Source organism: Musa acuminata, chromosome BXJ3-4 (assembly GCF_036884655.1).
Source record: "Musa acuminata AAA Group cultivar baxijiao chromosome BXJ3-4, Cavendish_Baxijiao_AAA, whole genome shotgun sequence".
NCBI classification, from domain to species: domain Eukaryota; kingdom Viridiplantae; phylum Streptophyta; class Magnoliopsida; order Zingiberales; family Musaceae; genus Musa; species Musa acuminata.
The window spans coordinates 48,642,943-48,670,867 of NC_088352.1; the positions used below are offsets into that span (position 1 = coordinate 48,642,943).

Genomic DNA, 27,925 nt, shown 5'->3' on the forward strand with positions numbered 1-27,925 from the left:
ATCTGAGGAACCTAATTTGGTCCAAAACAAATGGATTCGTTCTCTCCTTGCTTGTGTTGTCATCGTTGATCCGATCATCGCTCTCCACACTGTTCATGTTCTTCAGCGTTCATCTCACTGATGCTGTTCTCTTTCCAACATGGAGGACTGCAGCTACAGGAATAGGTGGCTGTGAGCTTAAAGAATGGATGAGGTGAGGCACAAGTTAAAGAAGCTGTTCTCTTTCCAACATGGAGGATTAATAATGATAATTAAGTTACGATGATGAGGTGAGGCACAACTTCAAAGAAGCTGAGAGAAGCTTCCCAAGCCAATAACAGTCCATAGAATGATAGAGTACCGATGGGCAGTACAATCGAACACATACTGCTAAGTGGCCCTCACATCGGTTGTCATCATTAGTACTCTGCTACTAATGTAATTCCTGTGCATGAGACGCAATTGCAGCACATAAAGACATTAGACCGTCCCACTTTTTCTCTATCTTGTAAAGAAATAAAACATAAAACTTAGTAATTACTTGGGCAATTTTTTTATATATAAAAAAAATCTCTTTTTAAGTTCTTCTCAAACATCATTTCTCATTTTTTCCCCAAACTATAATATTTTTACGTTACGTCGCAATACTTTAGATATATATATATATATATATATATATATATATATATATATATAATACTATAACACGGTATAAAAATATTATGTTGTAATATTTTTATAGTATTATCGGAAACAAAATTAATATGTTACAACGTCTTTTTTTTTATCTAATTCGTGAAATATAATTTTCGATCAGTCGGTCGATAGGGTAAATTCGTCTAGTTATAATGTTCTCAGTAATACTAAGCAAAAAGGATAATATTTTTATATAAATTTTATGAAACATAATATGTTGTATATACTTTTTTCCCCCCTAACTATAATAATTTTACATTACGTCGTGACAATACTTTCGATAATATATAAAAAAATACCATAACACAGTATAAAAATATTATGTTGTAATATTTTTATAGTATTATCGGAAACAAAAATAATATGTTACAAGGTCTTTTTTTTTATCTAATTCATGAAATATTATTTTTGCTTTCTTTTTCTATGGATCGGTCGATATGACAAATTGGTCTAATTATAAATGTTTATACACTATATGGCAAAAAGGATAAATTTTATGAAAAATAATATGTTTATGATTTCGATAATGCTAAAAAAAGTACTATAATACATAAATTAGGAATTATGAAAAAAGTGGACCAATCCACCAGGGGATGCTTCCAGAAAAATCCAAAAAATAAGAATTTGTTTCATAGAATTCATCCTAATTATGAAAAGACTTGAAGTGTAAATAAAAGAAAACAAAAAAGTTAAAATCTTATAAATGTTGTGATAAGGCATTAATGTGATTTTGATATTCTAGTCTCCAAGAAGCTAATCGGATGCATCTCTAATCAAATTATTATTCTACTTTCTGTCTTTTCATCTTTCTTCTACTGTTGTGGATGTCAAGTTTCTATCAAGAGTTAAATTCATTTCTAGAGAAGAAGGTCTCTGTTGGTCCTTCAGGAAACAAGTTTCATCTGCAGCAGTAGGAGAGAGAGAGAGAGGAATAACTCTTAATGATTTGATCCAAACCTTCGGTGGTTTGGAAACACTGCTCCACTGTTCCTCGCTACAGATGTAAGGAAATTATCACTGTTGGACAACATACCAATCGATTATCCATGCATTCAATAGTTGAAAACCTAGGGATGATGATGTCCAACATTTATGACACCCGTAGTTGAAGTAGATTGTGACATCTTGGAACGGATAGCCTCGCAAATGGGCTTTCTATCCGAGCCCAAATGCTTCGCCATTATTGTGTGATAGACTGCCATATCTATCTCACCATCTCCAATACAATACGGCAGTAGAGGATGGTGGCAGCGACCCACGACGACTAATAGAGGATTCAGGATATTAATTATTATCAATTAAGGAGACATCATCGTTTAAGAAAAGTCTTAACATCGAGTGAGGGACAAACATTTCACCTACTCTTCCATTCGCTCTCCTATCGATTTATGATCGGAGGGATGGATGAAGCGTTTTTATTGGTCCCATACCACAATAGATGTTGTGTTCTGAATTCAAGCATGGTGTTGTAGGTTATGCTCTCTGTTAAACCATGCCATCGAAGAAGAAGAAGACGATTTTACTGGAGCTATAAGTGTTGTTTTAATGGTGTGCTTGAGTAGTCTTATCCATCATGTCATCTCACCCCACTACTCTTTCTCGCACTCATACAATGATTCTTTTGGCAAGTCTATCAACACAATGATTTTTTTTCTTCTACAAATCTTCAAGCTGAAGAGTTGATTAATTACTTCTGTACATATGTAGTTCACTGCACATTATCTTCTGTACATATGTAGTTGATTAATTTACTATTTCTTTGGGAATAATATCAGATTAGGGAGTAATATTAACTGCATAATCCAACCCTTACCTTCGGCTTAATCTTAAGATATCAGATGTTTGGTGGCTAACTATTCTGTACTTCTTATGCTTTGTTATGATGGAAGGATCCTTCGATATATATCTGTCGATTCTGTCTCACCCACTGCTACATCTAACGACAATATGTCTCCAATGCAATCGTACGTCGCTCAGTGGCCATGCGCATGCACCATGAGATAAGCCTCGCTACTCTCTCTCTCTCTCTCTCACGCTCGCACACGCAGAGTTCACCATTCATGATTAGCAGAGCTCTCAGGGTCAGGATAAGCTAGTAAGGACGCTGGCCGTCGACGTTGCCCGGCGGGTCGTAGTTGCAAGTGACGAAGGTGTCGCCGTCGTCGCACGTCACCTGAGCGCAACCGAGGTGAACCGAGTCAGCCCACACCACCTGGTTGTAGTGCCCACACGCCTGGCCCGGGACGCAGCTGCTACTGTGGTAGTCGTAGTACCGCCGCTCGGAGACCCAGTCGTCGACGGCGTCGGCCGGCGTGTACCCGGCGGAGCCCTCGAAGATGTTCTCGCCGTAGGGGCCTCCGGAGTGCACGAGCTCACAGTCCGCCTTTCGCCGGTGGGCGTAGCGCCGGGCGTCCACGAGAGGAGGGGGCGGACTCCGACGCTCGATCGGACAGAGATAAGGATACGTAGGCCAACCTCATCTTCGTCTTCTCTCTCTCCCTCTATATGACGGATCGAACGCGATGCGTAAGATTTCTTGGTCGTGGATCTGTCCGTGGAAGTAATAGCCAATCATGGCGCGCCGAAGACAAGTGGAGTCAGCGCCATTGTCATCTTCGAACCTGTTTCTGGGTCCATTGGATTTACTTGGACCGAACCGGCTCGGCTCGCCGGTCCTTTTCCTTCCAATTGCTCGCAGAGCTGATCCTGTTGCCGGGTCACATGGATTGGGTTCGCTTCATGGCCCGAACCGGGTTGGACCATAATTCGCCAAATGCCAGCCGGTCGAATCGAGTAATTTGGTCCACAAATTCTTGAAATCTGCATGAGTGCATACAGTGTATGTTGGCAAGTGCATGACAGAGACTGCTGCTATTCTATTCCAAAGAAGAAGACGAAGAAGGAGAAGAAGAAGAAGAAGAAGAAAAGCCGCTGCCACCAACTCATTCGACAACCACCACATATGTGATTGCATTAATATGGAGAGCCACTCGTGATCAGCTCTCATGCAGCCAAAGAGAAGGAAGCAGAAAGGTCAATCGGATGGGAAGATCCCCCTGCTGCGACAAAGCCACGGTGAAGAAAGGCCAATGGTCGCCTGATGAGGACGCCAAGCTCAAGTCCTACATCGAGCAGCACGGCACCGGCGGCAGCTGGATCGCCCTCCCCCAAAAGATCGGTCCGTCACGCTGCTTTACCTCCACCTTCCTTCGCACCAAATCTTACCTCTGCTCTTCTTCTTCTTTCTTCTTCTTGTCTGCATGATCAGGGCTGAAGCGGTGCGGTAAGAGCTGCCGCCTCCGATGGCTGAACTACCTCCGGCCGAACATAAAGCACGGAGGGTTTTCCCAGGAAGAAGATGATATCATATGTAGCTTGTACGTCAGCATCGGTAGCAGGTGATGACCGGATCTGCATGTTGTCCTGCGTCCATGTGTTTGATGATCGCATATGAAGGTGCAGAGCTTCTTCTGTGCTTGGCTATTAGGTGGTCTATGATGGCTTCGCAATTGCCCGGGAGGACCGACAACGACATCAAGAACTACTGGAACACAAGGCTGAAGAAGAAGCTCTTTGGCGAGCGGCCAAAGGAGCCGCCGCACAGCCGTCGGGCTTCAGCCTGTCGCCAAAAGCAGGAAGCCAAGGGAGATGATAATGGAGATTGGCGGGAGCAACCTGCTCTGGTGTATCCGACCGATCACGTTATGGGATCAAGCTATGGAGGTCCTCTTGTCGTACCATCATCGACACTTCCCCGGCAGCAAATTTGTGATGATGATGATAGTGATCTCAATGGCATGGCGTGGTCTTCGTTACTGGGAACTCCGGGTGGCCAAGCTTTGCAGGATCCCAGTGGCTTCTCAATCGAGCTCGACGAGGTACTTGGATTCAACCAGGCGAACTTGGAAGAGAGCAACGTAACTGCAGAGCCCGAGAAGATGAACTGGAATGAAGTAAGCCCTTTGTTGTACTCGGATCCAGTGATCAAAGGCTGTCAAGGGATGCAACAGTCTCTGCCGCAAGAGCAGATGACATGTAACTACGATTTGATATAGATCTGTTGCCTTGGAATCGATCACCGTTTGGAGTCTGCTACTAAATTTGGCTCTTAGGCTAATATGGTAAGATCTTCAGAAACAAAAAAAGTGTTTTGTCGTTGAAAGCCTTTGGTGAGGAAGTTTTTGGTCTGAAAGGATTTATTTCTATGTGGTGATGGGATTGGAGTGGATTTGTGGTGATAGAATCATACTGACCCATCTCAAATGCATGACATGTTGGCCACAGTACTGATGTGCATACTCTTTACAGAACTGACACTACATGCAACATACCATCATATAAACTAATTTTGCAGTTGCTACATACCATCAACTCCTAGAAATAGGATAATTAGCAGTCACTTTGTACTGAAATTGCAGCAAAAGAACCCTGATTTGGATGATCAGCAGCTGCAAATACTGAATCCTGACAATTGCAGAACCATTGAGTCGAAAGCCACCCATACCTATACTTGCAAATGCAGGTAAGTAGGTCATGCAGGGATATATAATATCTATCTTGAGTCCGTCAGTAAGATATTTGTAGAGTAAAATGAACACACCCCTTGTTCAGGACTCTTCTGCCCTAAAGAAGCAGATTTCTTTCAGCCAAGCAGTGAAGCTATAAGTTAAAAAGATTTCTTTTCTGTTGGTCAGCGTGTGAGAATTCATTAGAGACAGAGGACTCCATGTCTTGGCACATTTCATAAGCATCAGAACAAGAACATGTGCTGCTCTGCTCCCTTTCATGCTGAAGTTCCACAGCACATGGCAGACCATCCAAATGTAATAAAGGAGTAGTTTAATTGGCAAAAGGTGAAGCATATGCTTGGATGTCTTCTTCATGTGTGGTTAGTTCATCATCACAGCTTCTTCTGAAGGAAGTTTCTGTGGTGATGCAGGGAATGATTTAGTCGTCTGATTCAGATTAACCATAGCTTCCACTTCGTAGAGGAGGTTCTGATGCTTGAACGTACTCCAAGAGTGTATGTCAGCAGTGACACCATCAAAGCTAGAAGAAGGCCATCGACTTGATCCTCGTCAAAAGTATATATTGCTGTGGGAATAGTGATTTGGTCTTATGTCAGATGAACTAATCTGGACCATACCATCATCCCCTGAAACTGTGTCGGGAGAAGTGCTCTCCATCATGTCATGAATCTAACTGTTGCACTCAGACAGAGACAGCTAAAGCAGACGTACCTCACAATATTCCACCACCAAGCATGGTGGTGAGAGAGAGAGAGAGAGAGGAAGAGGCCAACGAGCCACCTTCCTCAAGAGGGTGCAACACAAACCCTAAGAATCTCAACCATCCTCATCACGAAAATACTCGTGCAATCTCGCAGACGATCCCTCATGATTTGTTTACTCCATGGCAGAGACAGTCACCAACACAAACTCGTGGCATCTACCTCGTCCACGCTATCTCACACTCCCAGTAAATAGCACCAGCTTAGCATATATAATGTCGTCCCAAGGGAGATAAAATATGAAGGGATAAAGATGTTTTGCCTGCAATATCTTGTTTGTTTATTCATGGCAGGAGGGTTGTGATGTTGGATCGATTTCTCTCTGCCGAGCGAACGGCTCTAATCATGCCGAGACAAGAAGGCAATGGCATGAGACGAAAGGGGAGGGTTGTGCTAGCGCAGGATGTCACATCTGACAAGGAAGATGTAAAGGTTAAGTGAACGATTTAGCTGAGCCAAAAAGAAAGAGATTTGATGAGATTTAGAGATGGCCACGAGCTGCACGAGGATGCGGTTGATGATGGTGATGGACTTGCTTTATGTCTCGCCCATTTTGTCCAAATCGTGACGCATAAATCCCAAGATTATTATGGACATATATTGAACACGTACATGTCGCACTAAGAAGCACCATGAACAGTGTGTCCGAGTAGTGTTTCCAACGTAGCTGTGACAAGAACAGTGATCGACAAGTAGATGCACAGATTAAACTGATGAGAGATTTCGTTAATATCATCTTCTGTGACATGCTACGGGTAGAAGAAAATGGATTGTGTTGCATCCATAGATCTCTTCTTGCAGTCTTAATTTGCCAAAGCGACAACAAAGTTATCCGAAACTAACTGCTACAACAACAACAACAACAAAGTTCTTACATGCATGAACAGATGGAACTGATGAGAGACTTGGTAATCATGTCCGTGGCATGATACAGGTAAAACTAACTGGATTGTAGCATCCACAGATCTCTTCTTCTTACAGTCTTAATTTGCCAGAGGAACACAAACGTAATCTGAACTGTGACTGTTTCAGAGTGTCACAAATAAGAAAAAGCTAACAAGGCATCAACAAGCGAACGAATATGCCGAAAGCCAAAACTAGATGGTGGCGATGAACACGAGTTTCTGCAACCTCAGAATTAGACTGCTCAGATATAACGGAAAGAGCTTTTCGGAAGGCGATACGAGTTAACCCGCTACATCCAGAGATTCTGAACTGGCAAAAAAACACACAAACTGAAATTTCTTCAAAAAATGCAACAAGAAAACTAAGTAACTCCACCTCCTGATAATCACCATCGGACATCAAAAGACTCGTTGCCTTTTGATGAAACATTTGCACACAATATCAGTGACGCTGGCAAGAACGTAATATGAAACAATCATAATCTAGAAAGTTATCATGTCATATAAGCTTTCTCAATGTAGCTGACTATATCTGTAGAAAAACAAGAGCACGAGTGAAGGCAAATAATAAATGAATGAAATCAGACTCACGTATAATCAATCTGACTCAGATGACAATCTCCAAAAATTGACTGCACTTTACATCGGGGAACTCTTGCTTTGTAGTGACACGAGCATGCTAACTGCAGTAACAACCTGTCGGAGTCTAGAGATTGGAAGCCCCACAAGCGTTGGATGAGACAAATCATTCAACTCTGTTGATTCATCTTTTCTGTTGGATCCACTTGTGCCTTCACCATCCACCAAGCAAACATTGTGACTCTCTGGTGGGAACTGGGAATAAGCAGAAAGCAGTTGTTCATGAATTTGTTCCATTCTTCCAGACTGCTCATCCGCTTTATCCATCTCGATCAAATCCTGTGAGAACTAATATTAGAATGACGTGCTGACCGAATCAACAAGAGTACTAACATGTTGGTTGGCCGAGTACCAACCCTGATGTCGTACCAAAAACTAAAATTCCTAATCAAGAAAGAGTGAGTCAGCTGGCTTCCGTGAAGCCCTAGCTACAATATAAGTGAAACTAACTATTGTTTTAAAATTTTGGGATATTTGGACTTTAAGCTAAAACTCAAAGGAGTTCTGGCTAACATAGGTTTAAAAGGATACAGTTACTTCAAGGCAACTTAACTACAATATAAGTGAGACTAACTATTGTTTTAAAAATTTGGGATATTCAGACTTTCAGCCAAAACCCAAAAAAGTTCAGGCTAACATCGGTTTAAAAGGATACATTTACTTTAAGGCAACTCTAAAACTGGTAGCCAAACCAGAAAGGTGCCTCAACCAACATGGATAATGAGAACCAAGGACTAGAATCCAATCAGAAGCTACTGTACCTTTAACTGCAGCTACATGCTTTCCAGGTACCTATGCACTAACATGTGTGCTTAAGTACCTCTACTTGATCATGGACAAAAGTCAGTTGGTTGAACACTCAACTCCTCAAAATTGAACTTCTCAAATTTTGGATTTACAAAGCATTACTTGTTATCTTCATTTAGTTTAAAAATTAGATAAATCAAGCTTTTTTAATTTTGACAAGTCTCATAATCCTGACATAAACTATTGGGGATAAAAGCTGTTTGAGCTGCAACATATATAGTTGGCAGATTTTTCCAAACAAAAGAAAACTTCCATTTAACAATCTGCAAAATGATCGTGCTGTATGAGTAGGAAGGAATTCCACCAACCTGTGCTGGGAAATTTCTGAACAGTGGATGAAAGCGTTGCCGGCAGTACTCGTTGAAAAGCAGCGTTAGGATCACAAGAGGTATCATGAATCCTGAGGCAACAGGAGATTCCTTAAGCCCAAAAACTCCAAGAGCAATTATCTGTGCCAGCACAAGCGAGAAAATTGTTGTGTTGTGCACAATTGGCCACATTCGTCCCCCAGTTTCATATCTTGAGCAGTAAACATTCATAATCTGCAGATTTGGGGGAATCAAAATATAACCAATTAACTAGTTTCCCAATCTACAATATCATCTTAAAAAATTTGGTAGTTGTAGCTTGGAAATTCAGTTAATTGCTTATATCTTCAAGACAAGTCCAGATAACATTGCTGAGGTCTCTCAAAAAGTCAAGCATTTTAGAACTTATATCACATGTGGAAAAACTGCTTCCATTTTGAACTCATGATCCTCAACTTAGCATTTGGCAACAGCTTCACCATTGTACCAGGGTGCATTCCCAATTGCTTGGATCTTGAACAATGCACAATCTAGGGATAAATTAATTGTGAAAATTGAACAGATTATTTTGGAGATTCAATGGCCAGGCATGTCCAAGGGACTTGAACTAGATTCTTTATTGATCATGAAGATTTAAATTAGTTCTTTATGCAAGTCAAAATTATTAAATTAATGAATCTCCACTGTACTTTTCATGATAAAAAATATATATGATTTGCTGAGATCTACCAACCAATGCAAGTTAAGGAGTTACAGACACAAATTATTTGCTTGGAATTATGTTCTTCTTTAAACTCAAAATATAAGTGGGACGCCATTTCAAAGATAACAGTAGAGGAGAGAAACTAAAATATTAAATTGGAAGCCCGTACAAAATCCAAAGATCTGAATCACTTAACATTGGAGAGATTGCTGCACTTATTGTAACGTGCAATGTGGAAGGATCCAAGAGGCAGTCAACGGAAAAGGCATTTGTAGAAAAGGAGGAGAAGAAGTCCAACTCAAAAGCAGCAATGCGAAGATAATATAAATGAGACTTGGTCCGTGATGATTCTACAAAAAATTAACTAAATAGTGAGAAAAATATGCTACACTCAGGAGATGAGGAAATTGAATGCATCTGAATTGCACAAGAAGCATACAAGAATGAATGGGAAGAATAAAGAAATTAACATATGCGGTGACAGAGGATACAAGTTGCCAGCAAGGTTAAAAGACTAGTCAACTGTTGGTTTTCTCAACATCTTTCTACTTAACAATAGTTAAGTTTAACCATCTTAAACACAAAAACAGGTTAAGCACATCATTGAAGCTCGCGACAGCTACCACAAAATAGTACAATCATGTACATCAAAAACCCCTACAACCATGTAATGCCTTCCCATTTAAAACAACAATTCAAATGAAATAGGGGCACACATTACTTGCCTGATTGCGATAGACAACATATCCAAGTAGAAAATACACCAGCAAGAAAGGCAGGATTAAAGGTGCCAATATGGAACAGGTGAAACCAAGTAGTCCCAATAGAAGAACTCGTGGTATTTCTGTGTGATAGGGAAACGACGGAACAGAAGCTGGGTCATCCTCCTTAATTCTGAAGACATACTTCTTTAAGAAATTCCATACAAGTCCAAATAGTTGCATTACCTCAGAGGACAAACTAGCCCATCCTGAGGTGAGAACATACGTGATGAAAAAGGTTGCCTGCATCCATCCAGAAACAGTTACCCAATTGAAACATTTTGCACAAAGGTCTAACATTAACAAGTCGACAGTACCAACAAAATTAATAAAAATGTTAACCAGAAAAAGAATTCAATTTTAAAATTTATAAGCCTTTTTTAACAAGAAAATTGAGACTACCAATATGTTTATTTCTAAGAAAGCTATTGACTCATGTCAAAAAGAGTATTAAGAGAATCAAGATCCAGACCAACACATTAAGTGATAATACCTGCCTTGGCACAGCTTTAGCCAGCTGAGCAGGAATGTCCTTTGGGCTAGATATGGCATTCAGTTGGTTGATGACAGAACCCGAGAAAACATTGACAAAGAATACATTCCAGATAGTAAAGTACAGGACTTTGGTACATGCACTCTTTTTCCTTCCACTACGAGAAATGGGTCCTTCCACAGTTGAAAACAGCATCATTGTTGGAGGAACAGTATAAAGAAATAGCTGTAAGATGACACTAGGGAGGTATCCTGTCACTATCTGGTTCACAAAGTTCCTGCATATAAACATATGACAAGTAAATAATTAAATGATTACCAAGAAGCAAAGTGAATCAACAACAACTACCAGCCATACAATCCCAATTCTTCTAAATATGACAAGTGCATTTTCTCATGGATATCCTAAGTAAGGATTTTAATTTCGAATAACACCGCCTGTACCAGGTGGTACGTACCGGTCCGCCAGTAGATCGGTATGTGGACCGCTTGCTACCAGGCGGTACCATCGATTGGGGTTGCTTTCGCCCCGTTACCACACTAAATAGGTCGGTGACGATCGATTTTGACCATCGCTGCCCGCTATCAGGTGGTATTAGCTGAGAGAGTGCCGAGGGAGAAGAAAGAAGAGGGAGAAGAAAAGGGAGAACCTGGATATCCGACACCGCTCTCCCTCGATGATCCGTCGCCGCCCTCCCTCACCAGACGTTGCAGATGAGATGTAGCCTCCTCCTCGTATAAGGCGACGAGGCCTCAGCTTCATCGACGACTTCTCCTCATCCGCACGGGGAGAAGAAGCCTCAGCGACATCGCGGAGAGAAGAAACGGAGCATCATCGAGGCGACGTTTCTTCTCCCCACACGGACAGAAGAAACGAGGCGGCGACATTGCCTCGTCGCCCTTTTTTGCACGGGAAGAAGGAAACCTCAGATTCTTCTCCTCACACGAGCAAAAAAAGGAGGTGACGTTGCCTTTTTTTTTTTCTTATGTGTGTGTGTGTGTGTGTATAACGAGTGGTACACCGTACCATACCGAGTTACGCTTGAAACTTCGGTACGGTACGAAATTACGATCCTTGATCCTAAGATTGATATATCAAACTGAAGTATGGAATCCCAAAGATCACAATCAAGGCAGACATATGCTGATCATGAACCCTCAAAACCATAGGCATAACACCTAATCCTTGGTGGCTAAAGAAAAGCACAATTTGATCTTATTCAACAAAATCATCACCTAATAGATAAAAATTTGTTAAAACATACACATGCAATTAATTTATGTCAGATTCTGAAGTTGCATACTTCCAATAAAATGATGATTTCTTTAGTTATTTATTTAACATTCTATTCAATCTGTTAGGCATTCAATCATCTTGAGGGTAATGCCATCATGTTCTTTGATGTATATATGAAACAAATAAGCATTTGTAGCCATGTTATATTTGCTTGATTAATGGAATAACTCTATAAAGCCTTATTCTAGCCCTTACTAAATGGCACCAAAATAATGTAACACAATATTGATGATTTGATGAATAAAGATTTTGCATGTAAATCAAGATTTAAAATACTGCCCATACCAGTCAGTATGGACCGGAATTTAACAGTTTGCTAGACAACCAGGACACACAAAGAAAAATTTTGCTTGGTCAGATTCAGACTTACAGAGTGGTAAACTTCCCAATATTGAATTGTATTGGGCGTTAATCCTACTACTCAGTACCTTATCTTTTTTTTAATAATAAATTGTAAACAGCCCAATTGTGTGACATGCTGATAGTTGTTCCTCTCTCTCTCTCTCTTCTCTCTCTCTCTCTCTTATTTTCTTGATTTCTCCTCCGTCTCCTCCCCGCATCGCCACTGTCTTCTCCCAACTACATCCCCACCACCTCTTCCTCTTCATCGTGTCACCACCACCATCTCCTCCTACTTCTGAAACCTGTCACCGCTTCCTCCTCTTTGCTTCCGCCTTTTCCTTCACCACATCCTTTTCCTCATCTCCTCCCCTCCTGCTCCTTCACCTCCTCCTCACTGTCATATTACTCCTAGGTAATTCATGACTTCTAAGAGGAAATAAACTTTTCTTTGATCTCTCCAATCTCCACCATTCCCCTATCCCCAACACACACACACACACACACACAAAAATTATATATATATATATATATATATATATATATATATATATATATATATATATATATATATATATATAGTTTTCAATAAAATCCTAAGCAACCACAGGTTTCTGTCACTGCCACAGCATCCCTGTTAAAAAATTAAGAACTTTGTAAAAAATCTCCCAACAAATTTTCTTCCCCGAGTCAATCCCACTTTTTTTAAATGCAAGGGTATTGTGTTGGATATTGCTTTAACACGACTTATTTTCATCCACCACTAATGCTCATCACATTCTCTTTTATAATGTAAAGTTGTAAACCACAAACAATTGACAGGTTTGCGATCTACAATTTGATTCAAACAAGTGCCAGCTCCCTAACAAATGAATTCCTAATCTAACTTGAAGCATAAAAAAAGACACATCATTCTACAGTTATTTAACACCGAAAATAGTACAAACACTATTGAAAGCATAAATGCAATAAAACAGTAACTAAATATAATATCACTGAACTAACCGGTGCTATTTCTTAGCCCAGACTAATCTAACATAATTATGATTTTGTACAAGGACTGTCATACCATGCCAACCAGTAGTATCAGTCCCTAGGCAGACTGGTAAGTACTGCCATACTGGCATACCGTATTGTCACGGACTTAGCTGGTTTTGCCTAAGTCGTGCGGCACCCTTGCGTGTTCGTCCGCAAAGGTCAGCCTCCCCGAAGCCTCCCATGGTCCCTTAGGTCTCACAAAAGAGAAAACAGGACAGAGAAAAGACCTCACTCGGGATCCACAAGCAAACATCTCCGAAAAACACTTTATAGACAATGCAAATTACAAACAAACTTTACAAACTCTGAACAGTTGCACAACAAAGGGTAAAATGGTCCATTACAGACCGAAAATCTCTTACACGTGTCCACATGACACAATCTTTATTTACAAGCCTAAAGCGGCCACCAACCCAACTAAAGTGGGACTATTAAGCCTTCGGTCGTCCCTCAACATGCTGTACAAAGTATGAACATACCAAAAGACACGGACATACATAAGCATTACATCAAACATCCTGTTTAGAAGTTTGTCCGTGACATTCTCCCCCACTTATTCCTTCGACGTCCTCGTCGAAGCCTTTGTCGACACTGCAACTCCTCGCCTCTGCTGAGTCTTCAATCTTCTGCTCCAGCTGCAATGCGTCTCTTGGCTCCCAGCTGCTCTTCGTTGCTGTTTTTGAGTAGTCAAACCTTTGATCCGCCTTGTTGCTTCAACTCGCCAATGACTCTGACTCTAGTGTGGGGTTGGCTGAGTTGTGTTGATCCCTGTTGGTTCCTGCAGATCCTCCAGATGAAGGAAAATACCATCCTTACTGCGCCAGTCTCTCAAATGCCTCGTGCTGTTTGAACTGGGTGGATGCTTGTTGGAGCTTTTAACGAGCATCGTCTCGCAAACTTCTGAAGATTTGGGTCCTTCCTCCACAAAATTTGCTCATTGACTCTTCTTTCACTTAGTTGTCACATCCAAGTAGGTTCGCATCACTTCCTCTTTCGATTGGCATTTCGTTGGAAAATGAAGCGGACAATCTACTCTCAGTAACACTGATCACCATTGGTGAGGATTTGACAACTATTGTCTTACATTATCTTCGAAGGGTCTTTAAACTTATGCAGAGCTCCTCTGCTGGATAGATAAGAGAATTGGGGTACTCGGTTTCGCCCATTCTCTTAAGGGTTGAGAAGACAAAGGTTACTTGACTTCGCCCGCCTCCTCGAGGTTGTACTCCATGCATCGAGCTGGTTACTAGCCTTCGCCTGCTCTTTGCTCACACTTCTGAAGCACTTGAAGTGTTTGCACTCCTTGCGTTGAGTTAGCTACTGTGATTCACCTTCTCAATGCCATCGAACTTCTGGAATGCAGGAAGTTTTCACCCCAACTTGGAGTAATTCTCTAATAGACTTGGTCGCCTCTATGATTGTACCGTCTTCTCCATCAACCCTGCCGCCTACTCCCCTGAGTAGCGAAGGTACAGCACCGCGTACTGACTACTTCGTTCCTTGGTCGTGCACTCTTACATGACCTGAAGTCCTTCACTTTCGGTTATCTTGACGAGAAACTCATTGACACCGGTCTTACAAAGTTCCTTGGCCTCTGCCCTTCAGCCTTGTCTTGGTACTTGGAGTTTGCCTCTGCATGCTCCACCTCCTCGGCCCCTTTCACGACCAAGCATTCTCCCTCCATGAGAGCAAGGGATCAATGACTTTCACGGAAGTCCCGCCTCTGCGGTACCATGGCGCTGCCATGCCCATGGCACTACTATCCGTCGCCTCGCATCTGCATCCCTTTTTTTCACAATCAGTAGATATGCCTCTGTGGTACTCCTCCGAGTCCACCTCCATTCTATCTGATGCTTGATTTTGGGTAGCTAAGTCCCTCTGGACTCGTCGTCGCTTCCTCGCCCCTTTCGACCCCTTGCTTCAACACCTCTGTGTTCTCCAAGCAGCACCCTTTGGTCGATGGAAAGACAGACTGTAACTCCCATGCACGACCTCTGCCATCACGTTGTAGGGTTTGCACTGATTCTGTTCTCCTTAGCTTCCTTGGTAGCAACGTTCGCTTACTCGACCTTGTCCTCTGACTTGTCGGGCTCCCTTAAGCGAATATGAGCTCTGGAGCAGTCCAACTCTCCAGCTGCTTCGATCATACCGCTATATGATCAAGTCCCTCCCATGGGACTCACTGGTACTTACATTCGAACTTTTCCCTTGGTGGAACACAGCCCCCATATGTTGATGACCAAGGCTTTTATCCGATGCAAAATTCGATGCACGCACGGAAGACCTACCTCTGCGGTACCATGGCCTTCACTCCTTGAATCCATAGTCCTTCTTGCCGTCGTGTTGTTCACCGAAGTGGAGCTTCCAGTAGCTCCCGATCATACCTCTGTATGATCTAGTCCCTCACGGGGCTAGGTTGTGTGAATCGCATTGCCACGAACTGTTCCACCACGATCCGCTGCACCATGTCGCCTCCTAGTGACATCTCTATTGCATTCTGATCCTTGTGGGATGAACTCGAATTGTGAACCCTTCATGTGTGGCCTCTACCAATACATCGCAAGGTCTCTTCCACCTTCGATTTTGTTCGCTCCTTTGGCAATCGACCTTCATCCACCCACTCTTAGGTCACACCACGATGAAGCACCGCTCTAGGACAGTTCGTCGCCTAGTAGCTCCCAAAGTCCCCCGACTTCGCTGCAATTAGTGCACCATTGTCTGGATCCTGGGCCTCTACCCCTACCAGCACAATCTTTGCTGCGCACCGCCTCCTTTATAGCAACTTGAATGACAACACTGTGGTATATTCTTCAAGAGTACCCGCCTCTGCGTCCTCTTGCCCCGTGCTAAGGCCTTCTGAACCCAACTTCGCCTCCGCAAATTGAGTCGCCTTAGTTCCTCCATCAAATGCTCCTCCGAGATAAAGTGCATGTGCCCAGAAGCTCCCTTCGTCTTTGGCACCATGCAAGATGAGTCCACTCCGTCAGAATGAATGACCCATGGAACAACATGATCCTGCTCTTGCCTCTGCAAGAGTTCATGTCCTTGACCTCTGTCCAAGGAAAGCACTATGCCTCTGGTCCATGTTCCATCTTCTATGCTGGCTCCCTTCATGCGGCTTGGGTACTTCGCCAAGTTACACCCAAGTTGCTCCGCTCCTCGTTTTTGCATTGAGTTGATGGTGGCCCTCGCGCCCACCATTCCACGGGTCAACCCTCCCTTGAGTCCGATCTCCGTATCGACTCCAAGTGTGGCTTCATTTGTGTTGCTTTGGGTCACTCCCCCACTTGATCTCGTAATGCATCCACCAATGCATTCTCTCAAGCGAGATCATGCGACGACTCCTCGCCACTTGCTCAGTCCATTGAGCTTCGTGGAGTTGTTGTTTGTTGAGGTACTCCTCAACTTATGAGGTCCGTCCCACATGATTCTCCCTCTGGAGAGCCGGGACTTATCCCTCCTGGATAACTGTCCCATTGGAGCAACATCTCTCTTCATTTCGGAGACCACCATCCCCTTGGACTACTCCGATCTACTGAACAAACTGTGCATTATTCTGCCTCCTGCAAACACACTTGCTAGATTGCGACTCCACGTCAATACAGCCCCCGCTGCACCCCTCAAGGCCTAGCAACATGCTGAACTAGTTGCACCCTTCAGCCTCCTACGGACGTATCCTTCACATGCCGAAGAGAAAGTTTCAATGCTCCATGGCGTTGAGTTTCGGTCGCCTTGGGATGGCCACGAACATTCCATCGTCCGCATACAAGCCTATGTATGAGTACCAAATTCTTCGAGCTAGCAATTCCCCTCACCTCTGTGAGCTTTGCATAACTCTTTTGGTCGTTGAGCAACTCATTCCACCTTGCATGGTCTCATCCTTTACCAAGTGCCTCGCTTGCCTTGAGCACCATCAAGTATAGTTGTCAATGTTGAGCCGTAACTCAAACTCAGCCATCCCAACCTTTGTGCGCTTCACATTCTTCCAAGCTTGTCTATTCTCATGGTGCCTCTTGCGCGAAGGGTTGGCCATTCCTCTGAATGCCAATCTCAGATGCCCGCTCCTCCGAGCGACTCCTTTTCCCTACATCTCCATGCTCGTTTTCCCCCAAACGGTCGCGCGTGTGCTGACTGCCCTCAACGCAGCCCCGCTAGGTCCCCCACGTTTGCATGCTAAGTGTTTCTATGAGTACTTGTCCCGCTCTGATACCATCTGTCACGGACTTAGTTGGTTTTGTCTAAGTCGTGCGGCACCCTTGCGTGTCCGTCCGCAAAGGTCAGCCTCCCCGAAGCCTCCCATGGTCCCTTAGGTCCCACAAAAGAGAGAACAGGACAGAGAAAAGGCCTCACTCGGGATCCACAAGCAAATATCTCTGAAAAACACTTTATAGACAATGCAAATTACAAACAGACTTTACAAACTCTGAACAATTGCACAACAAAGGGTAAAATGGTCCATTACAGACCGAAAATCTCTCACACGTGTCCACATGACACAACCTTTATTTACAAGCCTAAAGCGGCCATCAACCCAACTAAAATAAGACTATTAAGCCTTCGACCGTCTCTCAACATGCTGTACAAAGCATGAACATACCAAAAGATACAGACATACATAAGCATTACATCAAACATCCTGTTTAGAAGTTTGTCCGTGACAGTATGTCACTATGCCAGTATTGACAAGTGGTTTCTGAAAAACGGACAAAAAAAGATCCGAAAATTAAAAAAAATATATTTCATGGTTTTCTATCATAATTTAATGATTTTTTTATTGTATTTAAATAAAAATAAAGTGTATATAAGACATAATCAATTGAGTATGAGAAATAGAGTGAGTGAGGATGACTGAGAGTGAGTGAAAGAGGAACAAGGGTCATTTAAAGGGGGAAACTGGGGTCAAACAGTCAAATTGGTTGTTGGACCCTGATTTGACACAAAATTGGACAATTGCAGTCGAAATCCCCAATCATTACTGATTGATATTGATCGGTAATGATTGAGTTTCGATCATATCGGACAGTATAGGGGGTGTACCACTTGGTATGTCCCCTGCTTTCTATGTTATACCCGAAACGTAGTGGTTCAAGTTCAAGTCAGCAGACGAACAGGTACATATCGCCCATTTCATATTGTTTCAGTTGATACATCAAACACTGCCATATTATGCCTTGACTTTGTGTATAATGACTGAATATTTACATGTATCATACGATTACAGGCTACTCACTAGACAGAAAAATGCATGAATCCAGGAAAAAGTATTTTCGGCTACTTAATTTCTAGTTAAAGCTACACAATTGGTAATACAAAAGCAATGAACATATGACAAAGGCCTCAATTCCTATGTGATAATATCATAATACGAATGTGAACTGTCTAATGTACATGAGGAAACACTAATGACTTTACTAAAAACAGATCCAAAATATAGAAACACTATAGAATTTCTTGACTACTAAAGACAGAAATATGAAGAATACATGCGTCAAAAGTTGAAGCTGATACTTACTTTGTCAGTATACGTTTCAGAAATGGGAGCCGCTGCTGTAACTGATCTAGTTGAGATAAACCTTGCACAAACGTCACGGGGATAAGAAATAGAAACATAAATACAATGCTAGCCAGAAGAGTAGCTATCCTACGGAGCCAGAGCTGTCGGTATGGCAGCCAAAGATTTGACCAATACACATCATGAGGTTCTGGAGCAAGATTGGTGACCCACAACATAGGATTAGATGAGTGGAGAACTTTTGAAGCAACTACAGCAGCATACCGAGTCTTGAAAAAAACAAAAGCAGCAGCACATTCCTGTGCAATTTTCTTAAGAACAGTTAAGCAGTGCAAACATTTGACAACCAAATGTTTCAGAAAAAAACGTGCAAGCAATTTGTAAAACAAAATCATAGAACAATATTTCTTAAAATGTACATGCATAAAAAAAAATTGCTGACTTGACTGATCAACACAAGGTTGTCACATCACTTATATAAACATTTTTTCCGGCATCTTTTTCCAAAACTTGACAAAAAGGAATGTTTTGGTATATACAATAAGAACATCAAATTGTATATCAAACTAAAAGCGGATTCTAGTAATGTCAGGAAAATGAATTGAACAGGGAAAGATCAAAGACCACATCATAAGTTTTACTGTATGCTATATTCCAATTCTAACTACCATAACATTTTCGAAATTCTTCACAAAATCATTGCAACTAATAAGGTGAAATAAAACGTTAAAAATTTTACTGGGAAAGATAGAATAAGATTTTTTTTCTTCATACATTCACAATTAGGTGTAGCTTTGATAGTAAGATGACATATACCTATCCAAAATAAACTTATGGATGCAATGGTTACACAATGTGTGTCAACTAGCACTAGTGGTATGCTAAGTAGAAAGAGACCTAAGTAAACTTTTAAGACTTTAATAGAAACAATAGAAAGATATTTCAAATATTTTATGTAACAAGAGGCATTATTACCTTGTAAAAACTAAATTATAGAAAAAAGATCCATATAGTCGTCACCAAATAGTTGGGATATGATGGCTTGTTGTTGTTGTAGAATACTAGAATGTTAGAAACTCAAAAGTTCTAGAGATTGACATATGGAAAATTAATAGCAATTTATCCTACAAATTTAGTGAACTGAATTATAAATTAATTACACTATTATGTATTTTCCTTAATTTTATACTCTCTTGTACCTTTCAGGAAATTTTATCCAAATTTTCTAAAGCAGTCCGTCTTCATCCAAATAATTCACAGTGTGATGTGGCTTGTATTTAACTATTACTACTAGTCCGCATCCTACCATCATTATTCAAAGGCTACAGTACTTGCAATTTTATTTTCCTAAATGACTTCTAAATTATTTTGTTCTGTCCCTTATTTGCTTGATAGGACTACTAATAGGCCTTAACTCCCACAGCAAAGAGACCAAGTGATCAGACAAGTCAGATGTTCCAAAAAAATGATGCGACATCACAGAGCAGAAGACACAAAGGTGGAACATGATTTTGGTTAATGAAAATGTGCACATCAAAAAAATTTATAAGCACAACACCTAAGTTACAAATGCAGAAATGAGCAATAACCTTCTCGGGCAAATAAGAATGGCTGGGGTTGTTTTTCGTGGCACTGATCTCAGATTGACTGCGAATTAACTCAAAAGAATTGGATGTTGCTCCACAAAGACCACATCTGAACATATTAGGTCGACTTCTTGGGTCAAAAGCAGTGGCATTCCAGTGCATGAACTTCTTATAGACCTTTTCTGCATTACTCTGGAAACAAAAGAATGATTGATCTTAAATAATTCTGCTATTACCAAGCAAGAAAATACATGAAAAGAGAGAGAGAGAGAGAGAGAGAGAGAGAGAGAGATCACGTGTACAGACACAAATCACGTACATACACCCATGGTTTTTAATTTCAATGTGTACAGCCCGGTACGGGCGGTACATATCGGTCCGAGAACTTCTCAACACGTGGACCGCTCGCTACTAGGCAGTACCAAATTTTTGGCCCCATATTAGGTGATACAAGGCTATATCGGGCGGTAACAGTCGAAATTTTCATCGTTACCGACCTATACAGGGTAGTACCGATCAATTCCGACTGTTACCGACCTATACCGGGCGGTAATGGTCGATTTTGATGGTTATCGACCTTTAAGCTATTTTAGCTAAAATAGCTGAAAACACTAATACAATATGTATTAGTATTTTTAGCTATTTTAGGCGTACCGTACTGAGCAAGGCTCGGTACACTAATACAGACCAAAAGTATGGCCGGTACACCCATATTCAAAATAGATACATCAACCTAGAAAACAAACAAACTATGTTTTAACTGAAATATCGATAATTTGTGTGAACAATGAGGATGAAAACAAAATGGCAAATGTATCATGGTTGTTAATACAACAACAACAACAAAGTCGTGAGTCCTAACTATTTGGGGTCGGCTATATGGATCTTTTGCCGTCATTGAGATATATAAAAAGTCATATGCTTAGTTAAGCTCAGAGTACTTAAATCTTCATTTATATTTTCTATTAAAGTCTTTTTAGATCTTTCTCTCTCTCTCTCTCTCGTCGTACCACTAACATTAATCATTTCACCTCTTCTGACTACCGCATCCTTAAGTCTCCTTAACAGATACTCATACCATTTTAAACAATTTTCTCTCATCTTATCCTCTATTAAAACGATACCTAGTTGTTCACGAATAAAAGTATTTTTTTTCTATCTTTCCTAATAACTCCATATATTCATCTTAACATTCTCATCTTGGTAACAAACTTCTTGTATATGTTATTTCTTCACTGTCCAACATTCAGATCCATAAAACATTGTTAGTCTCACGACTGTCTTATAAAATTTTTCTTTTAATCTTCAAGGTATCCAACGATCACACAAGGCTCCTGATGTTCCTCTCTATTTGAACCATCTTGTGATTATATTTTCTTGGATATTTACAGAATCACTAAAATTGCTTTTTATATATTCAATTTTTGTCATACTTAATTTAAAATATTTATTTTATAAAGCTTCCCTTCATAGCTCAAGTTTATAATTAATTCCACTTAAGCGCTCATCAACTAAGACAACATTATTAGCAAATAACATATACCAAGAAGATCTATTATGTAAGTGACTAATAAGTTCATCAATTAGCAATGTGAAAATGTAGGGACTTAATGTGGATCCTTGATGTAATCTTATGCTAATAGAAAACTCACTAGACACACTCCCTATAGTTTTAACATTGGTAGCTACATTATCATACATATATTTAATAACATCAATATAATTAATAGATACATACTTCTTTTATAATATCCATCATAATAAATCTCTGGGAACCCTATTATAGGCCTTCTTTAAGTCAATAAAAATAATATGCAAATCTTTCTTTTTCTCCCTATACTTTTCCATTAATTGTCTTAATAAATAAGTAACTTTTATGGTTAATCTTCTCTGCATAAAATCAAATTGATTTTTAAAAATATTTGTTTCAAGCCTTATCTTACTTTTGAAAACTCTTTTCTAAAGCTTCATAGTATGACTCATGATTTTAATTCCTCTATAATTTGAACAATTTTGTATGTTACCCTTATTTTTATAAATTAGCATTGAAAAACTCTTTCTCTATTCATCCTTTTGAATCTCATGATTTTATTAAATAAGCTAGTTAATCAAACTACTCCCTTATCCCCTAAACTTTTCAAGACTTCAATAGGGATTTCATCAAGCCCCACACTCTTAACTATTTTTAATCTTCTTTAATGTGTCTTTTACTTCATTAGCTCTAATTTTACAAATAAATCCTACCACTATGATTTATCATAAAATCTAAGTCTCATGTGGAATATTCTTAAATGATTTATAAAAATAATTTTTTCATCTTTCCTTGATCTCGTTATCATTAACAAAGTATTCTTTGATCTTCGTCTTTAATGTTAGACAAGTATCATGGCTGCCAATGTTAGACGAAAACATAAGCAAAAGAAGGTAGCTGATTTTCATTAAAAAGACACTCACATAACTCCTATAAGATGACTAGACATTCCAAGGAGAAGGATTATGTAACAACCATAGGCATCACATTTCCAAAAGCATGGCACTGTTTTTTTGGAGCAACATTCAATGCTGCAAAGTTCAAACTAGTTATAAGAATTCTGTCAAAATCTGTGCTGAATTCTAGAACCATAATGACAGAAATTCAATAATATATTTTTTTACCCACATAGGGGAATAAAAGAAAGCAGGGGTTGAAAATAATAACCTTACACCATGAAGAACCTTAGCAAACAATTATAAGAAAAGGCTATTCTGTATAAATACATAACAGAAATTAACTTCACAATTTTACAAGACAAACCAACATGATGCTTCATATAGAAGCATAAACAACCTAATTAAGAATAACTTCTGCTTTTGGTGCATTGCAAGTTCACCTGAAGTAAATAGAGGGCAAAAAATGCATAAGTATTCAAGTAAGCATGCATTGTCATCTCCACATGTCATAAAACAATCAAAGTGAAATATTGCTGTACATGATGCAATAAAACACCAAGCCATTTAAGATAGAACCTACACTCCAAACAGTAGTAGCATGCAATAGAATTGCTCACCATAAGTTTCTGGATTTTTCCAACCCGGAAAACCATTTGATGTGATAGGTAGCTCGGACCATGATATCTTGTGAAGAAGTGCCTAACAGTTTCAGTCAGTGATTCTTCAGTTGATTTTGGAACACCACGAACAAGCACAGTGAAGTGGCTAGGATCAGCAGGTGAACGAGTAATATGAATCTGCCTCATTTTAGCAATTCTCTTGTACTCCTATAGAACACAAAAACATTCTCAGAAATTAGCTGAGAATTGCCTAATACCCTTCAAATTCGAAAGAAAGTTAGTGCCAAACAATTTGGGTCGTAAAACAGAGTTCTTACAAAGTAGAGTAGCGTACAAGCTGCACAAGATATGATATACAAAACAAGGCAATGGACCCATAGCCTGCAAGTGGATTGACCAAGAAAAATTTTGTTAGCCCCTGAAGACACATAAACCCAAAACTGTAGTTGCGAAATTATATTCCATGTTTATCTACCAATTAGGAATGATTTTATGTACATCTCTGTAACTGCAGAGTCAGTAACATATTTGCTTTCCAAAGTAAAACTAAGTTGAATTCTTTCAGAACAATAATGAGCATGTATATAATCATTTTCTACAACTGTAACCAAAATTTCTATTTTAAAATTTGAGAAACACCATTAAAATACATCAGATAATCTGAGACTAATAAAGACTGCTTAATTTGAAACAAAAGTGTTGCACCACATCAAGAATGGGCTATGACTTTGATATGTATAAGTTTCTATCCACCCGAAAGAGCACCATGTGAGCACTCCGTTATGGGGTTTTTGGCTCACATAGTTTTCAGGTTCATTACAATTATCGTATCAAAACAATTACAGCTCATGACATATGAGTTATATCCAAACCTCCTGTGCAACCCAGTGAATATATGATCTGGTAAAAGATAAACATCATGGATAGTGATAGTGACATGGAAGGCCATATCGCCTCAAAATCCCTCAACACCTGTGGTGAACCTGATGATTCATGTTACTTATAGTATGTGTGCAGACATGACAAGGACATCAAGAATTTAAATGAACGAATATGTGATACATCGATTAGTCCCACATCAGACATCGACTATGGCTTTGATTAATATATAACTTGCTAGGCATCCCAACTAACATCTTTAGGGTACAACTTTTTCAGGGTTTCACCCTAGTAGTTTTGTAGCATGGATCTTACATCGGATATGGTATCAAAGCAACAATTTCTAGGATAAATGGAACACGATGAGATCTACTCAGCATCCCAACAAATCCCAAGTCCAGCAAAAACAAAGTATTGGATGAAAGTAGAGGCATGGTAGGTCATAGGACCTGCAAACACCACATCACCTGCGCAGATTTTAGTGATCCATGTAATGCATGTGGGTCTGATGTGAATGTCAAGGATTTAAATTGGGAAGATTGTCATACCCTGATTAATCATGCAATGAGCACCGTTGGATTTAATTAGGATAAGAATTGCAACCCGCTCCCAAGGAGCATCTTCTGAGTATTCTTTTTATGGATCCTTGGCCAATTTGGTTTTCTGGCTCGGATCAGAACCAACTTTAAGCAAGCCAAAATCTGAGTCCCGTGACAATGCAGGTCATAATTTATTTTAAGAAAATTAATCACATATAAACGTGGTTACAATTTTTAAAAGAAACATCCATACTATACATAGAATCCACATAATCCATTTGGTAATTCAAAAGAATTGTAGATCAAGAACATAAGAAGTTCTAGAGCAACTTATGATTTGAGTTAGTTCTTACCACCGTGATTTTTCCATGACGTTCCCAATGTTATATACATCTAGGGATTCTGAAGGAAAATGGTCATGATGCATTTCTTGTCCATAATAGTTCAACGGAAGGATGCCAAAGACACATATTACAGCTGCTATGGAAAAGATCCGTATACTGTTGAGTTAAAATCAACATCAAGAATTAGTAAATCGTCTTGCACGAGCAACTTAGAAGAATGATAATTATCTAAATAAAATATAGAAACAACTAACTGAACTCACAAAACCAAAAACTTTCAGACACTTACCAAAAAGGGGTCACCAAATGAAAATATCATAGTTGAATGTCTCATTGTCTTTGACCATTCAAAAGCAATACACGAGATATATATCCACTGTATGTATTACTATCTAGGGTAAAAAAGAAAACATATAAATGCTTTCTATAATCAAGATTCAAATAATCAAATCAGACCTAAAATGGTAACTACGATGTCACCAAGAAATACCAAAATCCAAGCCAAAAAAACTTATAGGAAGAAAAAGGAAATTTCCAATTAATTCATCTAAACAGAACCATAAACCTCCAGCAATTCGTAGAAGAATACAACGCGTAGATCGTACATCGACAGCGCAATTATAGTAAGTGAACTACAAGAATTGTTCATGAATCTAATTCACCTGAAAACAATCGCCCTAAGAAACACAACTGCATCCAAGCCTGCAGCGGACAGGATCTCCTCTTCCGTGTATTGCCAAGCCTTTACTATCCAGCTGGGAGAAGGAACGAACCTCTCCAAAACATAAGAGTCCCGGTGACGCCCATGCTCCTCCGCGAGCCTCCGCCCAAAATAGACGTTAACATTCCCCGGCTGTTTCCTCAGCACCGAATACAGCGACAACAGCAGAGCGCAGACGCCAATGTTAATGCCGGCAGATGTCAGAAGTGCAGAGAGTTTCATCACTCTCTTCGATCAACATAGATCATGACCAATCGCGACTTCCTCGCATGCTACTCCCCGGCCCACTGCAAAATTTCCAAACTAAAACGACTCAACGATAATCACCGGCACGGCGATCGCAACACAAGAACCCAGAAAGCAAGGAAACGGATCGATCCATCCAACCAAAATCCTCTAATTTTGGACGATTCCGAAAAGCAAGAAAACAATCCACCGACGCGAACACAACCTCGAATTTGGGCACCCAAGAATCGTAAACTGGTTCAAGAAGATCACACAGCAAACAAGACCAAGAAAGCCTACAACAAAACTCGGATTTCGGTCCCGTCGAAGGCGGCTCGAAAGATGGCATACATAGATGACAATAAATGCGATCTTACCGTCGATTACCCGAAGGACAACACAAAATGCGCACTATTCTATGGAACAGGAACAAGATTCGAGATTTATAGAACAGATGCAACTAAAGAACAAGGGAACGCTTCGGGAAAGGGAATCGCGCAATGGAATCGCAGCGGCGAAATGGAGAAATAGGAGTGAACGCTGGACGGGAAAGAGAGGGAGGGGCCCAAGAAGGCGGGGTTCGGTACTCCAAGCGATACGCGTGGCGCGCATCTATTGGTCCGTCGGCGGCGCAGCGTCGAACGGTGGTGCGCGTGGCGGACAATCATCGCTCGTCGCAGTGGACGCGGAGTGAGATCCCATCCGCCCGCGGCCCAGTTGAACCGGACCGATGTCGCCAGTTTGACACGGATAAGAGGACCGACCGGTGGTCCACTCCACACTCGATTCAACATAAATAGGCCCATTAAGCATACATTATCAAAATTTTACACAAATTCATCAAAATCTGACTCGAAATATAATTTTTTTTTATTCACATGAGTTTCGTATTAGATTAACAATCATCATAGATTGGCTCAAAATCTAAATCGGTTGCTTCGGTGAGGTTTATGAACCGGAGCGGTTCAGCGAAACCGAACCGGGTAATTGCTTGCTAATTTCCATCGGAGTGACTCACACCTCCGTCCACATTTGCTGATGCAAAAGGGTTATGTAATTGATTGATGGATTAATTAACGGAGAAGGACAGCAGCAATCTCTTTTCCGTGACGGGAGTGCACACAGGTCTTGCACTTCAATGCCGTGATGGCATGGCTTAGAAGAATCACGAAGTGGAGAAGAAGTCTCAGGAAGAGTAGGCCAAGCATGACACTCTTCCTAATGCTTTTATTATAGGAATGGGCGGCCTGCGAATATATATATAATTGTTTCTCACATAATTGGTCAACTATATACACATATATATATATATAATTGTGGACATGATTATTGCAGAATTATGCATGGAATTGTCTTCTTCCCTAGCTCTGGGTTGACCAATTTGAAGGAAAAGAATATGAGGAATCAACTTAGTACAAACAAGATCCATGCGATATGGCGATCTCCATGCCCTATGTATCCTTGTGAGAGAAGAAGCAAAAATTTGATGTTCTTGTTTCCAGTGCATTGCCACAAAGGATTGTTTTGGAGTCAATCGACAGCACATTAATGAACTGCATGCATTAAGCATGCCCAGTTAGAAGTGATTTCCATAATTAAGATTGATGATTAGTAGGGAATCCATGAAATAGTAGTTATCCTTACGATGGAAAGAGTCTTGAATGTTAACGAAATACAAAATAATAATATAGTAAATCATATATAATAATTATTTTATTATTTAGTTTGATTTTTTTGAATAAGAAAGCTAACAAATTTCTTCTTTGATTAATAGCTTTGTTAATAAAGCTGTAAAATTTGACAATATTAAACATG

At 40.3% G+C, this 27,925-nt stretch overlaps 3 protein-coding genes across 5 annotated transcripts; 1 reads left to right on the forward strand and 2 right to left on the reverse strand.

The window, feature by feature from the left end:
- Positions 1 to 2,767: 2,767 nt before the first annotated feature.
- Positions 2,768 to 3,155, reverse strand: LOC135636494 (pathogenesis-related protein PR-1-like). The gene is made up of 2 exons (XM_065148181.1): positions 3,151 to 3,155; positions 2,768 to 3,107 (listed from the first exon to the last, which is right to left on the reverse strand). The coding sequence occupies exons 1-2, from the start codon at positions 3,153 to 3,155 to the stop codon at positions 2,768 to 2,770; spliced, it is 345 nt and encodes a 114-aa protein (XP_065004253.1).
- A 377-nt stretch (positions 3,156 to 3,532) lies between these two features.
- On the forward strand, positions 3,533 to 4,956 carry LOC135637191 (myb-related protein 308-like). Its single transcript, XM_065149715.1, has 3 exons — positions 3,533 to 3,853; positions 3,944 to 4,073; positions 4,163 to 4,956. Exons 1-3 carry the CDS (start codon positions 3,718 to 3,720, stop codon positions 4,728 to 4,730), a joined length of 834 nt encoding a protein of 277 aa, XP_065005787.1. The 5' UTR covers positions 3,533 to 3,717; the 3' UTR covers positions 4,731 to 4,956.
- Positions 4,957 to 6,793: 1,837 nt separating this feature from the next.
- LOC135636723 (CSC1-like protein RXW8) lies at positions 6,794 to 26,814 on the reverse strand. 3 transcript variants are annotated; one of them, XM_065148670.1, is made up of 12 exons: positions 26,698 to 26,814; positions 25,827 to 26,172; positions 25,174 to 25,320; positions 23,720 to 23,783; positions 23,400 to 23,609; positions 20,356 to 20,544; positions 18,767 to 19,065; positions 10,582 to 10,858; positions 10,053 to 10,331; positions 8,625 to 8,858; positions 7,462 to 7,788; positions 6,794 to 7,180 (listed from the first exon to the last, which is right to left on the reverse strand). In XM_065148670.1, exons 2-11 carry the CDS (start codon positions 26,105 to 26,107, stop codon positions 7,510 to 7,512), a joined length of 2,259 nt encoding a protein of 752 aa, XP_065004742.1. In that variant the 5' UTR covers positions 26,108 to 26,172; positions 26,698 to 26,814; the 3' UTR covers positions 6,794 to 7,180; positions 7,462 to 7,509. The 3 variants fall into 3 exon arrangements, with proteins under 3 accessions (XP_065004742.1, XP_065004741.1, XP_065004740.1); XM_065148669.1 differs by having other exon boundaries at positions 6,794 to 7,175; positions 26,488 to 26,750; XM_065148668.1 differs by having other exon boundaries at positions 26,488 to 26,750.
- Between the last annotated feature and the right edge of the window lie 1,111 nt (positions 26,815 to 27,925).